The sequence below is a fragment of the Mytilus galloprovincialis genome, chromosome 6 (genome assembly GCF_965363235.1).
Source record: "Mytilus galloprovincialis chromosome 6, xbMytGall1.hap1.1, whole genome shotgun sequence".
Taxonomy (NCBI): domain Eukaryota; kingdom Metazoa; phylum Mollusca; class Bivalvia; order Mytilida; family Mytilidae; genus Mytilus; species Mytilus galloprovincialis.
In genome coordinates, this window is record NC_134843.1 from 26652264 (window position 1) to 26665741 (window position 13478).

Below are 13478 nucleotides of genomic sequence, written 5' to 3' on the forward strand. Positions count from 1 at the left end.
TAATAAGTGTTGAACAACCATGCAGGCGGAGTAAAAACATAGACTGACTGAGAAGATATGAGTTTCCAAATTCTTATGCGCACCAAAAGTCCGGTGCCAAAAACACAAAGAGTCCGGTGCCACAAATTTTCCATATTAACTATCATTTAGGACCTTAATTGTGCATGAAACAGTTCCGAAAGGGAAAATGTCTAAATTTAATGAATAATAACCAAGTATTTACTTGGAGAAGAAAACAACAAGCTTAAAACACGCTTCAATTGGACATCTTTCCATGAAAAATGTTTGTTTTCAAGTTGGGGTACCAAATTGGTGGAAACAATTTAAAATAAATCATAGCTTCCCATGAATATATGACTAGATATCCAGCAAAATAAATAATTTTCCCATTCCGTGACATCAAGCTTATTTGGCAATATCAATTCTGCTTTAATACAAATTGAAAGAAATAACCACTTACGCCAAATGTTGTCACCTGAAAACACGACAAGTCCGTTGCTGAACACGATTAGTGCGGAAACGCTGAAAAAAACCTGATAAGTCCATTACTATTCTACACCGTGTAATAGATTTTGTAAAAGATATTCAAAAACTATAACAGCATCAGTTGCTATAAAAAAAGAAGATGTGGTATGATTGCCAATGAGACAACTATCCACAAAAGACCAAAATGACACAGACATTAACAACTATAGGTCACCATACAGCCTTCAACAATGAACAAAGCCAATACCGCATAGTCAGCTATGTTCAGTATTATGGGTACATTTAAATGCTTCTGAAAACACACACAAAAAAAAAATGATCAAAAGACGTGTACGTTAAGGCCAGTATAAGGTGGATTCACTAATGATTATCTATTGTTATTTGGTATGTAGTTTTATGAGCATTGCATGACCTTATTTACATGGATCATTGATTATGTTTGTCATCCTTGTAAACAAACTACTATCTCAAAAGACTTTCAACGTCAATTCAGTCTGGTCAGTAGAGCAGGCAACACATTTCAGTGTGTGCACTTTTGTCTGTTATAGGAAGTAAGAAAGATTTTAATCATAAATTTGTCTTGATATATTTATAGGGTATAGTTGATGTATTAATAGAAGACAACTTACGACAGGAACTAACTATGATATACAGAAGTGAATTAGAAGATGAAATAGGCACAAAAGGAGATAGGTAAAAAATACTGTGCTATTTGTATCAGTTGTCTTTGATTAAACAAAACCCAAGGGATGATTATTGCATTGCATTGAAATAATGTCACAAGAATTTTTCTTACAAGACCTCTGCTGTGGGTCCTATGATTGACTCTGTGGGATGTATAAATATGCAGTCACATCTTTATTTCATTTGAATGCCTTAATAAGAAAAAAAAAGAAAAAGAAAAACTCTATCTCTTTTGCATTTAAAAAATATGGGGGAAAAAATTGAGTAAATTTAGAAAACTTAGTCAACCATAGAATCCATCATATTTTTAGAACTAAACTTCACTACTGAAGACCTCAGAGCAATTTTGACAATAGAGATAAACTTTAAAACGCATTGTTTCTTTCATTAAAGATGACTTTCTTGTGTTTAATATTATTGTCCTCTTATTTGCATCTATTCTGTATCCCATTCTTATATAGTTTTATAATTTACTGGGGTTTATTTTCAGTTTAAGTGAGGTATATGTACAAGTCAGTATATGTAATGTAGTGAGAGGCGTGATGGAGGGCAAAGCTTTAGTTTCCCTGTTAGCAGATGTTATAGAAGATGCTGATCCACAAACTATAGAATTCCTCATATTAGTATGTATACTTAGATGTATTGTTAATGAATATGAAAAGATTTACTTCCAGGACTGCTTTTAAATATAAGTGTCTGGACTGGGTATACAGAAAAGAGAATGATTGGCAAAAAGTGCAGAATAGAATTGGGAAAAAAATACACACAATTAAATTCTAATTCGTAAACTCAAACGAACATAAAATATTTATCAAATAACCACAAACTCTTACATGGGAGACGCTACTTGCAGAGACAAGCGCACATTTTATTATAAATATGAGTATAATATTGAAAGTTCATATAAATATATAGCTATTAAGCAGCCTGAACTGGTTCCCCCTACTTGTGGTCCACAAATCTGAAAATAAATAATATGATTAATAATATTATTTATTTTGCAAATTGCTACTGTACACTTTGACTGCAATGGCTCGAATGACTTTAAACCACCTGAGTTCACTCGTGCATGAACTCAATATCCCAATCGAACCGACCTTACTATAATTAACCAAACATGTGTTAACTATAAACAACATTTTACATGTTCGATTTTGTACAACTTTGATAAATACAAAAACCCTCATATTACCATACCTGTACATCTAAACAATATGTGATCTAAGTGTTTGATCAGTTTTGTGGTTTATCATATCCAAATGTAGTGATCACATTATCTTTTCACCATTACAGCAGGTGCTCAAAACCTCGCTCTGAGTCTGTCAAACTATACAATGTTGACTCAGTCTTCATTTGATTGAGTTTGTCAGTAACAATGAAAAAGCAGGTGGTTTTCATGAAATAATTTTGTTTCCTCAAACAGCAAATCTGCTTGCTGATCAATAGTATGATTATATGAAAAGTAGTATTTGAATGTTTAAAGAAGAATTTATCAGTGATTCATAAAAAATCAAATTGATTTAGTTAAAACATTGTGAAAATAGAAGGAATTATTTCAAAGGAAGGGAGTAAAACAGTGATGAAAACTTCATAGATTTTGATGTATTAGATAAGCACAAGCAGTATTTTTAGTTAATTGTTGTTGAATATTTTACAGGTTTTAGGGAGAGCATTACATGGAGCCTCTTTTTCACAGAAATCAAATCTGAAATGTTTTGTGTGGTAAGAAATTATTGTATAAATGTGTTTCATAAATTCAATACTGAAGAGACGCACAAGAAGGAGGACACCAGATTAGCTGAAATATAACAGTACCGCAGACAAGCCATACAAAAATTAAATAAAAGGAATAGAAAATAAGATTAAAAAAAATCAAAAGCAGAATTTTTCTCATAAAAAAGCAAATAGAGATAAACCTAATTACTTCAAAATGGAGAAATTCTTATAATGAGCAAACTTTCACCATAATTACACAATAATCATCTCCATAATTATACTTGATTCAATTGGAATTATTTTTTCTACATTTTTCGCTTAAAGGAATTAATATAATTGTTAGCTTTTCTTTCCCAGGTATATGTAGGTTTGAATGTGATACTTTATTAATCTTTTAGAATATTTGATCTGTTTCATAACCTCTGTAAGCAGAAGACAATATAATTGAAATGAGCCCCATTTTACACTTTGATATTTATGTTATTTCTACTGATAATAGATATAAGAAAGTGTGGTATGAGTGCCAATTTGACAACTCTCCATTCCAGTCACAATTTGTAAATGTTTATAACTACTATAGGTAAAAGTATGGCCTGCAACACAGAGCCAAATCCAGTGTAATAATTTTGCCAAACAACTGACCACTTATGGACCACTAAAAAAGAGCTTATTGAGAAGGATCTTTAACTTCCAAAGAGCACTGTACTCCATGAACACGTGACCTTGTATTTAATGTTCCCATCAGACACATATACATTAAGTTTCTAGTTTAACATTATGTCATCATACACATATACATATTTTTAATTTCAGGCATTTAATGGACCTTTCTGCTGCAGCGTCACATTTTAATCATGCCATAATGAATGGAGATTTTAAGAAACATTTTAATGAACAGGAGATAATGGAAATGAGTGTATATATCAGGGAACCAGAATTAAGTTATGCCGACTCTTTTGATGATGCTACACTTACATGTAGTAGTTTTCCTTCCAGTAGAGGTGAGTGTGTAATTCATAAATAATAAGATTAATTGCCATGGTGACCTGTCACACTTGCACTGCATGATATAAGACATTTTATAAAAGCAAACAAACAAAATGCACTACCAGTTTTAAAAGTATTCTTTAGTTGTATGATTTACTTGGAAATGCATTGTTTGCAAAAAAATTGGAAGGAAATAAGGTTTACTTCCTGTTTGCATCTGTAATATTGCATAACTTTTTATTTCAAAATTAAAAACTCACAAAATTACATTGTTTTGATTTGAGTTAGTGTTTATTTTTGGGTAAAAAATATGGGACTTCAATTTTTTCTCTTTCACCAAGAAAAAATCATCAGAGTCCTTGCGGAGTGGCTTGTGTTGCATATCTATTTGTAACTTATACATTATAAGCTTGGCAGTATAAGGTATATAGGTTGAAGGTAAAAAACATGATATCTTATATTGTTTTGTTTTAAAAATCAGAATTTAGTAGAACAATTTGAAAATGAATAAATCTTAAATTTATCTTAAATCTATTATAGCCTTTAAAAATTGATTAGAAGAACCTACCAATTTTTTTTTAATTTCATGTGTAATTTGCTTAATTAAGGCATTTATTTGTCACCCAACCACAGAAGAAAAATCACAATAATTTTGATACTGTAGTGGTTTTATAATTTATTTGGAATGAAATTCCATTTAGACTTTGTTTTAAGGTAACAATAGGATTTCAAAATTAAATTATTCAATATGATTTGCAGACTGTAAAATTTGTTATCAAATGAAATTAGAAAATGAAGTATACAAAGATGAACATGATTAATTTCAAAATAATTTATTGTTTTGTATTTTATGGTAGAAATGACAGGTTTGTGAAAATGCTGAAATTTTTATGTATAAGAATTCAATTAACACTAAACACTGGTTTAAGAGGTAATGCTTTTATATTCGTTTGAATTTTTCTGTTAAAACCATAAAACAAATAGTTCCAGGTTTCTTCTAAAAAAAATAAGACGAGGGATTTATTTTTAAACAAGATTTTTCTTTACGCAATTTAACCATATCTCTAGGAGTTAAGCAACCAACAATCAATCAATAATACCATGTATTTTTGATAAAAATTTGGTTTTATGAATTTGATAAACTTAAACTTCAAACAAGCATTACCTTATGGACAGTGTATGTTTTCATAATGAACATTTCAATTCATGGTTTTTTTATCCATAATTCATCTCATTTTATAATTTTCAGTAACCTGAATTATGAAAAATATATGTTTGAAATGACTCCATTGACTCCTAACGTGTTTATTTTGGACTAATTTCATAGCTCATTGAACTGTATAGAACAAAGTCTAGTCTTTTGCATTTAAATGACTATTTGAGTAATACAAATAAGTTTTTATACAGTTCAGTAAATATCCTTTGCAGTTATCAGTTTAAATCATGTTGGCTGGTGACAGTATTATGCTAACCCTTATGAGAACAAGGTCTTGCTTTGTTATCTTATTATACCCCTTCTATAAAAGTAACGGCTATATTGTAATCACCTTGTCTATCTGTCCTTTCAACAAATTATTTTGTCACTCTTTTTACATGAACCACCGGAATTGAATGTCTGAAAGTCTGATGTTTGATGAGCACTTTTTGGATATGTCAGAAAAATACTTCATGTTTTCCACTTCTTTCAGTTATGTGTGGGGACATTGCTTGCATTCTTGTTTTCATTTGGGTTGATATATCAATTAATTTGTGTACAAACCGTTTTGTGTTGAAAATAAAATATTTTTATTGTAAAGTTTAGCCATCATGTGTAAAAAAGGTTTTTCATATTTTTGCAATTGCATCATTATGTTAGAAATTATTCATTATATTTACAATGGTTACATTGCATCAAACAAAGTGAGAATGCATAGAAAATTAAATATTCTGCATTTTTATGTCTCCGCCGCAGTGGAGGGGCATTAAGTGTTACCCTTGTCCATGTGTCGGTCTGTACATACTTATGTCCTAAGATTGGTTTCCATTCTCATACTCTAGTTTGCCTCTACTAAATATTATGAAACTTATACACAATGCTGATTACCCACAAAACACATAACAAGTTCGAAATTGGGTGGCCTCACTTTTACCATTCTGGAGCTATGCTCCTCTATAACATTATATGCAAGTGGGGCATCATCTATGTTCCTAAAAACACATTCTCCGTTCATTTAGTTTATTTGCTTAAAAAATGAATAAAAAGAATATACTCAAATAACAGGAATAAATAGAATAATTCAAATATCAAATTCTTAAAACATTTATTTTATAATTAGATTTATCGATATTTTTTTTATTTTAATCATTTAAAAGTCATCAGGTCACGATTCCCACCTATTTCACGATACAATACTCAGACAAGTTTCTCAAGGGAACCTACCATGAGCTCTTTTTCTACAAGGACTCGTCCATCAACTGCTCATTCTACAGGTAACCAAAATTGGTGCACAGATAGCTATTAGAAGAACATCATAGATGTGTGTAGCTTCTAAAAAAAAGACCATACATTTTGATAATGTCAGATACTAACTTTTTAGTACATCTTAATTTTTATTATTTTTTTCACTTAAATGTGTGAAGATCACAAATAAGAATTTTTATTTTAATATTGTAGACACTTTGCACTGTGGTTTTAAAATATATTTGATAGAAGTTGTTGATCACTTATTACATAAAATTATTTTGGCAATCACCAGAAAATAAATACAGGCTTCTTGCAAATGCTTTTCTTCATATTAACCTAGTATTTCAAATACATTTTTTTCATATTATAAGTTAAATTCTTCAACAATATAGAACTACAATTTATGAGTCATTCTATTGATAACTACAAAGGACAAGCTCATAGACTTATAAATTACAAAAGATATATAAAAAAAAAATTAAAATTAAAAAAATCAATTATATATATAAAAAATGTATAAGATATTGCTTTACAGCATTCTATGTTAAAAGATTATTTTTGATGATGAAATGATAAAAGGAGATGTGGGATATAAATCACTGTGACAGCAAACAAACAATACATATAAACAAAAGGTATTTATATAAGTGATTAATTTTAGTAAAAAATATCAGGAAATAGGACCTAAACAAAACTCATAATGAAATTAATTTCTTTTAGATATTAGATAAGATCCTTAAGGTCTTTCACATGCAGTGGCTAATGCCTTCTACATAATGTGTTTGGCAGGTATTGCTCTATCAATTCTGAATACACTAAACTACAATATGTCTTGTATTACTTTTTCTTTTTTGGTATTTGTTGATTTTTAGGAGTAAACTAAGCAGTTTGCATCAGTTATTGCTTTGATATTCAAATGTTATAATAATCACTTGTGTGTATTATACATGTGATTTATATAATGTATATAAATAAAATCGTAAGGAGTGACTCAATCCTATATACTATGTTTGTCATTATTAATAAAGGAAAGACCATATTGATTTTTGAACAAACAAAAGGTTTGGAGAAAATAAGTTGAGCAAATATCTCCTGATCAAATTGAAGATGAACAACCAATAATAAATCATAAGAACACTAACCTTTTTTAACATCATCATACCATTTTTTTTTCAATTGTTTTCAATTACTGATATCTCTATGTTTTTAAGCTAGCTTGATTTTTGATTGATAAATTCTAGATATGATCAAAGGTAATCTGTTGAGGACTTCCCTCCCGACAATGAGGAGTCTATCTACAGTGTCTACTTTGTCTTCTCTCAGCCAGCAACCCACTGAATTACAAATGATCAGAGGTATTCAGGGTTGCGTTTCTGTAGCATGCAGCTCCATATTTTACATATAATATAATTGAGGTGATAGGATATAATAAAACGTTATGCTTGAAAAAAAAGCTGCTTTTTTATTTTTTGTGTTATGCCAGTCATTTTATTAGTAGATTAATATTTATGGATGGTTTGGTTTTATACCTAATTATTTTAATTCAACACTTAACATTTTTCAATAGTTATATAAATAATATATCATTTTTAAAGAAGTTTTATAATAGAAGTCTTATTTATGTTTAACTATTAGTTTGCTACCTAAGATACATAAAAAGATACTGAAATTATTCCGCTATTGCTAAAAAAAATTGGCACAGAAGGCAAGATATTTCAGTTGTATACAGTTGTTCGTCCGTCTTATCGCCATCAACACTTTAGACAAAAACTCATAAATACTTTCACCAATTTTCATGAAACTTAGGTGAATAGTTTATATCCAAAGATGTAAGTTGCCTTTAATTTCTAAATTTTAGATTTTACGTTGCTGAGTTATTATTTGTTCATTAAAAATGTAGAATTTTTCAGTTTTCTGACTATAACTCAAAAATGCTTTTCACAATTTTCATGAAACTTTGTTGAATTGTATAAATGTATTGATATTTTCTATTTTTAGAAAATTCTGATTTTACGTTTTGGAGTATAAAGACTTTATTCATAAAAAAATGTTAACAACTCAAAAACACTCTGATTTAAAAATCAGAAGATGTGGTATGATTTCCAATGAGAGAACTATCCATCAAAACTCTAAGTGGAGTGGATGTGAGCAGGTTTCCCAAAACATTGGTGACTTGTATATATGTATTTGAATTTGTAGTAATTTGCTGTCAGAATATTAAATTTTGATTTGGTGAATATTTAATACATAATCTGAAGCATGTAAAAGACAAATTGTTTTTATTGATTTGATAAATACTTATTTAGCAAGTAATCATGATAAAAGAGGTAAGAACTATATTAACAAGAAATGAAAATATTCCTATTAAGACCTATTTAATCACACTGGTCCCTAATTTGATCACACTGGACTTTTATTAATAAACCATAGTTTATTTGTGTGACATGAACCTTCCCTACCTTTGGTATCACTTCTATGAGGTTGTAACTGAATAAGAATATGTGGAGTTCCTGATAATGCATGGTTTTATTTATCCATATGTATTTTGCAAATTTGTATGGCGATTGATTTAGTATGTAAATATTAAAGTACACTTTTAATAGATAAAATGGATATATAATTATAACATTTATACATTTATTATTTCTTGGAATATTGTAGATTTTGGTATTAGCAAGATTTGATTTGTTTGTACTAGATAATTACATATTTTTATTTATATATTCTAGTATATGCATAAAAGTAATTTATATACCTGAACTGCAAAACTTGTTACTTGGTTAATAAAGATTTGCATTTTGATTTTCATATTTTTTGGTTTTATAAATGACAAATATTAATTCACTGATATAATTTAACGTAGAATATAAGATAAATCCATAATTATGATATGATTATAGTACAGTTTATCAATTACTAGAAAGAAATAAGAATAAGATGAACTAAATTGCAGATTAATGTATAACAACTCAAATTTTACAACAAACTTTTATATTGTTTTAGTTAGCATTTAACGTTAGAAAATAATTTATTTTCTGTAATACAATTTTCAGATTCCTCTGTATCATTAAGTAATCCTGAACAACAGTTGATGTACTCTTACGACCCTGACATAATACGCCATGTTGTATCAGATCTCTGTACCAAACTTGGAAGGTCTCCAGCCTATGTCATGTCACTCAATGAAAAGGTATGGAGTTAACCACACCACTGTAAACCAACTAAATTTTCAGAGCAATTTGTTAACACGAAATTTGGCTGTAAAGCAATGTTGAATTTTAATCAAAGCAAATATGTCAAACTTGAATCATCTGTTATGTGAATGTAAGCAACTAAAGCCCACTTTACAACCTTCAACAATGAACAAAACATATATGCTGCCTAGCAAGCTTTGAAAGGCCTTAACTCTGCTTAAAAAAGTTGACATAGATAATTGCACTTGGCAGTAAGGCCAACCTTAAAAATATGTTTGTTTGCTGTTTTCCGACTGTACCTTCAGACTGAAGGGTCGGTAGGTAGGAAAAATATTTTATTTTATCAGCCAAAATACAGTTTAAACAAGCAGTTACACTAAACCAAGTTTCTTGTGAAGAAAAAAAACATTTTAAAACAACAAACACTGGACATGCTGAAAACCAACATCAAATGAACAGGCATTTTCAGATAAAAAAACTTTTTAACCAAAACTGAAACTTTAACATAGTGTCTTTATCCAATTTATGACATAAAATATGATATAATTATTAAATACTGGAACACTTATAAACAAGGAATGTCATTATGACTAGAACTGTTTTAAAGAAATATATTCAGACATGTATGCTTCTTGACTAGAATGTTTTCATGAGTAGAGTATTTTCATCAGAAAAATGTATATATTATAGATTTATAAGACAATTATTAAAGAGTGTATTTTTAATAAAAAAAAAAATAACCATTGAATCTTCCTCAATTGAAAAAAAGGCAACTTGAAAAAAAAAGTATTAAGACATCCGACTGTTTTCATATTTCTAACAATATTTAATTATATGTGATAAGGTTATATTTTTGCCAGGCTTTAATGAAAACCAAAGAAATCTAAAGTTTGGGGTGAAATCCATAGCACCCCATTAAAAGTAAATGGTCTGTACTGAAATGTTTTTAATGCATAAAAAAAATTAGCAGCATAGCTCCTAAGGACATGTTTTAATTGAATTCACACAGGCCACACAGTTTGGGTATATTTAATATTGTAAGAAAGAGAATAATTGCAATGAGTGGGGCAGCCCCCCTTATCCTAAAGGAGCATACTCATTGCAATCAAAGATAGATTTAATATAGAGAGAGTATATTTATTTTTCAAGCTAACCATTCATTTTCTCTACATATTTGTGTAGTTCGGGTTGCTTCTTATTGATTTGGCATGATCTATATCCATTAACATTTCAAATGAGCCCTTCCTCTGTACAGGCGTGTTTACAGATATCCATGAAGATTTAAGTCACGGAGGAGTGGTTTCATCTTTGTCGTCTTCACAACGATTTGTAGAAAATATGCCATACTTCAAGCTGCTGTCGAATTATTTAACCACTGAAATTGGTTCCATAAAGTCAGGCTCCACGTGGGCTCCACAGATTCTGAACCCGATTTGTTTGAGACAGAATGGTTATCGTGTCAGTTATGAATATCCGCTGCATCATCGTCAATGATATCATCACACATCATTACATGTGCCTGAATCTGTATAAACAGTTTACTAATAAACTTTTTTGTTTGTTATTTGTCTTAAAATTGACACGAGACGACAGCGTAAAGTACTCCTCCGTGACTTCATGGATACCTGTAAACAATTTCCATGTGCTTTATCATTAAATGGTCACATGAACGCTTGACGGGAAGCTAAGAAAAAACGAACTTGAAATGCGTAATTGACCCAGACTTTAAATCATTTCCGGAAAGGACCCAAAGTTCCGGATCACGTCAATAGAGGTATTAAAAAAAAATTCTTCAAATTTAAAGCAATAAAATTTTCACAGTCGGGAGGATTTTCAAGGGTCGGTCGGTAAACTGCAAACAAACAATATTTTAATTTAAGCCTAATTAAAAACAGGGTTAAATGCAAGTGGTAGAAATTTATAAAAAGATTGTAACAGTGCTGTAAAATGGTGAGAATGTTGAACAATTGAAAATATAACCAATATCATATTTCCGTTGAAAGATACAAAATCTGGAAAAACTAATGGGAATTTTTAAATATGATCACTTCACTATCCTAAATTCAAATGGAAACACCTCACTTTTATTTTCTTTATTAACTGAATAATATTATTTTACAGTGGAAGGTTCCTAGAGAAATGCATCAAGTCATATACAATTTGACATCTAGTCCTGATCAAGCCTATATATACCTCCTGGTGGGAAAAGCTTGCCATTTGATGGACGTTAGGGTAAGGTTCATTATGGCCTTGTTATACATGTAGTCATTGAGAAGGTTTAAATAGTCTGTGTATGATCCATTGATGGAATTAGTTTTTGTCAAGTTCTACTGCTGTCATAATTTTATGTTTAAACATTTGACTTAGAATTTTCGCGATACACCTTTATTCTCAGCCCTATGAAATTGTTAGGTCCAATAAGACATTATATTGGAAATCATATCAGCAACTTGACATTGATTTCATAACAAAGAATTCAGAATGATTTTAAAATAAGTGAAAATCATGTGCAAAAGTTTTATTCAGGTTTGAACATGTTAGGTCCCGAAATCCCTTTCCATTCTTTAAATTTCTTTGGCCTCAAGTAAATGTGATGAAATTTATTCACACTTTCACTGTTCTCCAGTTAGGTCCCGTTGTAAATGGAAAAATTGCCAAATATATTGTTTTCACACTTTAACTTTACTTTGCCTCTAACAAATGTTATGAAACTTATACACAATGCTTATTACCAACAAACACATACCAAGTACAAATTTGAGTGTTGTTTCTTTCTCCATTCGTGAGTTATGTTCCTTTATAAATAAAATAGTAATAATTTAAATCGACTATTTATTTTCAGATATTTGAGAGAGCCAGACAGTTACTGATGGTGGCTGACCGTGTTGTAGCAGAGTTATCCTACACATTATCCAAACACATACGATGGTATACCCTACTAGCAGATCTTCAACAATACAACATGAATGAGTCACTTGGAGAAAATTCAACACTTCAAGATCTTATCAAGAAAACTAAAACTTGTATAACTTCTGTTAGATTAGGACAAGGTATAAAAAAAAAGAATACTTCTTTGCACTTTTATTTTAAAGAAACTCTCCTATTCTATCTTAAATGATTGTTTGATGTATTTCTTTTAAAAGATATCATAACAATTGATAATTGGTTAATTTTTGTTACAATCATGGTAGGGAACACATTTAAACAGAAAAAAAAGACGTCAAGAATGGTATTGACATTTCTGCTTTTGTTGAGCCTGCAACTTTTGTTGCAGAAAGCTCCACATAGGGATAGTGATCCGGCGGTAACGGCGGCGGCGGTGTTTGCCAAATTCTTAAAAGCTTTATATTTAAGAAGGTGGAAGACCTGGATGCTTCATACTTTGTATATGGATGCCTCATGTTACGAAGTTTCCGTCAGTCACATGTCCAATGTCCTTGACCTCATTTTCATGGTTCAGTGACTACTTGAAAAAAAAGTTAAGATTTTTTGTAATGTTAAATTCTCTCTTATAAGTAATAGGATAACTATATTTGGTATGTGCGTACCTTGCAAGTCCTCATGCCCGTCAGACAGTTTTCACTTGACCTCGACCTAATTTCATGGATCAGTGAACAAGGTTAAGTTTTGGTGGTCAAGTCCATATCTCAGATACTTTAAGCAATAGGTCTAGTATATTCAGTGTATGGAAGGATTCTAAGGTGTACATGTCCAACTGGCAGATGTCATCTGACCTTGACCTCATTTTCATGGTTATGTGGTTAAAGTTAAGTTTTTGTGTTTTGGTCTGTTTTCTTATACTGTATGCAATAGGTCTACTATATTTGGTGTATGGAATGATTGAAAGGTGTACATGTCTAGCTGGCAGGTGTCATCTGACCTTGACCTCATTTTCATGGTTCAGTGGTCAAAGCTAAGTTTTTGAGTTTTGGTGTGTTTTTCTAATACTAATTGCAATATGGTCAACT

The 13478-nt window shown here is 30.2% G+C and overlaps 1 protein-coding gene across 4 annotated transcripts in view; it reads left to right on the plus strand.

The window, feature by feature from the left end:
- Positions 1-13478, plus strand: part of LOC143079270 (integrator complex subunit 8-like) — a 54342-nt gene that overhangs the window by 21563 nt on the left and 19301 nt on the right. Inside the window, exons 10-17 of one of the 4 annotated variants that reach the window (XM_076254511.1) lie at positions 1082-1179; positions 1661-1793; positions 2828-2892; positions 3700-3887; positions 6226-6342; positions 9370-9506; positions 11632-11742; positions 12353-12560. In XM_076254511.1, the coding sequence (XP_076110626.1) occupies positions 1082-1179; positions 1661-1793; positions 2828-2892; positions 3700-3887; positions 6226-6342; positions 9370-9506; positions 11632-11742; positions 12353-12560 (1057 nt within the window). Of the gene's footprint in view, positions 1-1081; positions 1180-1660; positions 1794-2827; positions 2893-3699; positions 3888-6225; positions 6343-7557; positions 7672-8622; positions 8644-9369; positions 9507-11631; positions 11743-12352; positions 12561-13478 lie in introns of all 4 variants that reach the window. The other 3 variants (XM_076254512.1, XM_076254513.1, XM_076254514.1) reach the window with 3 other exon arrangements.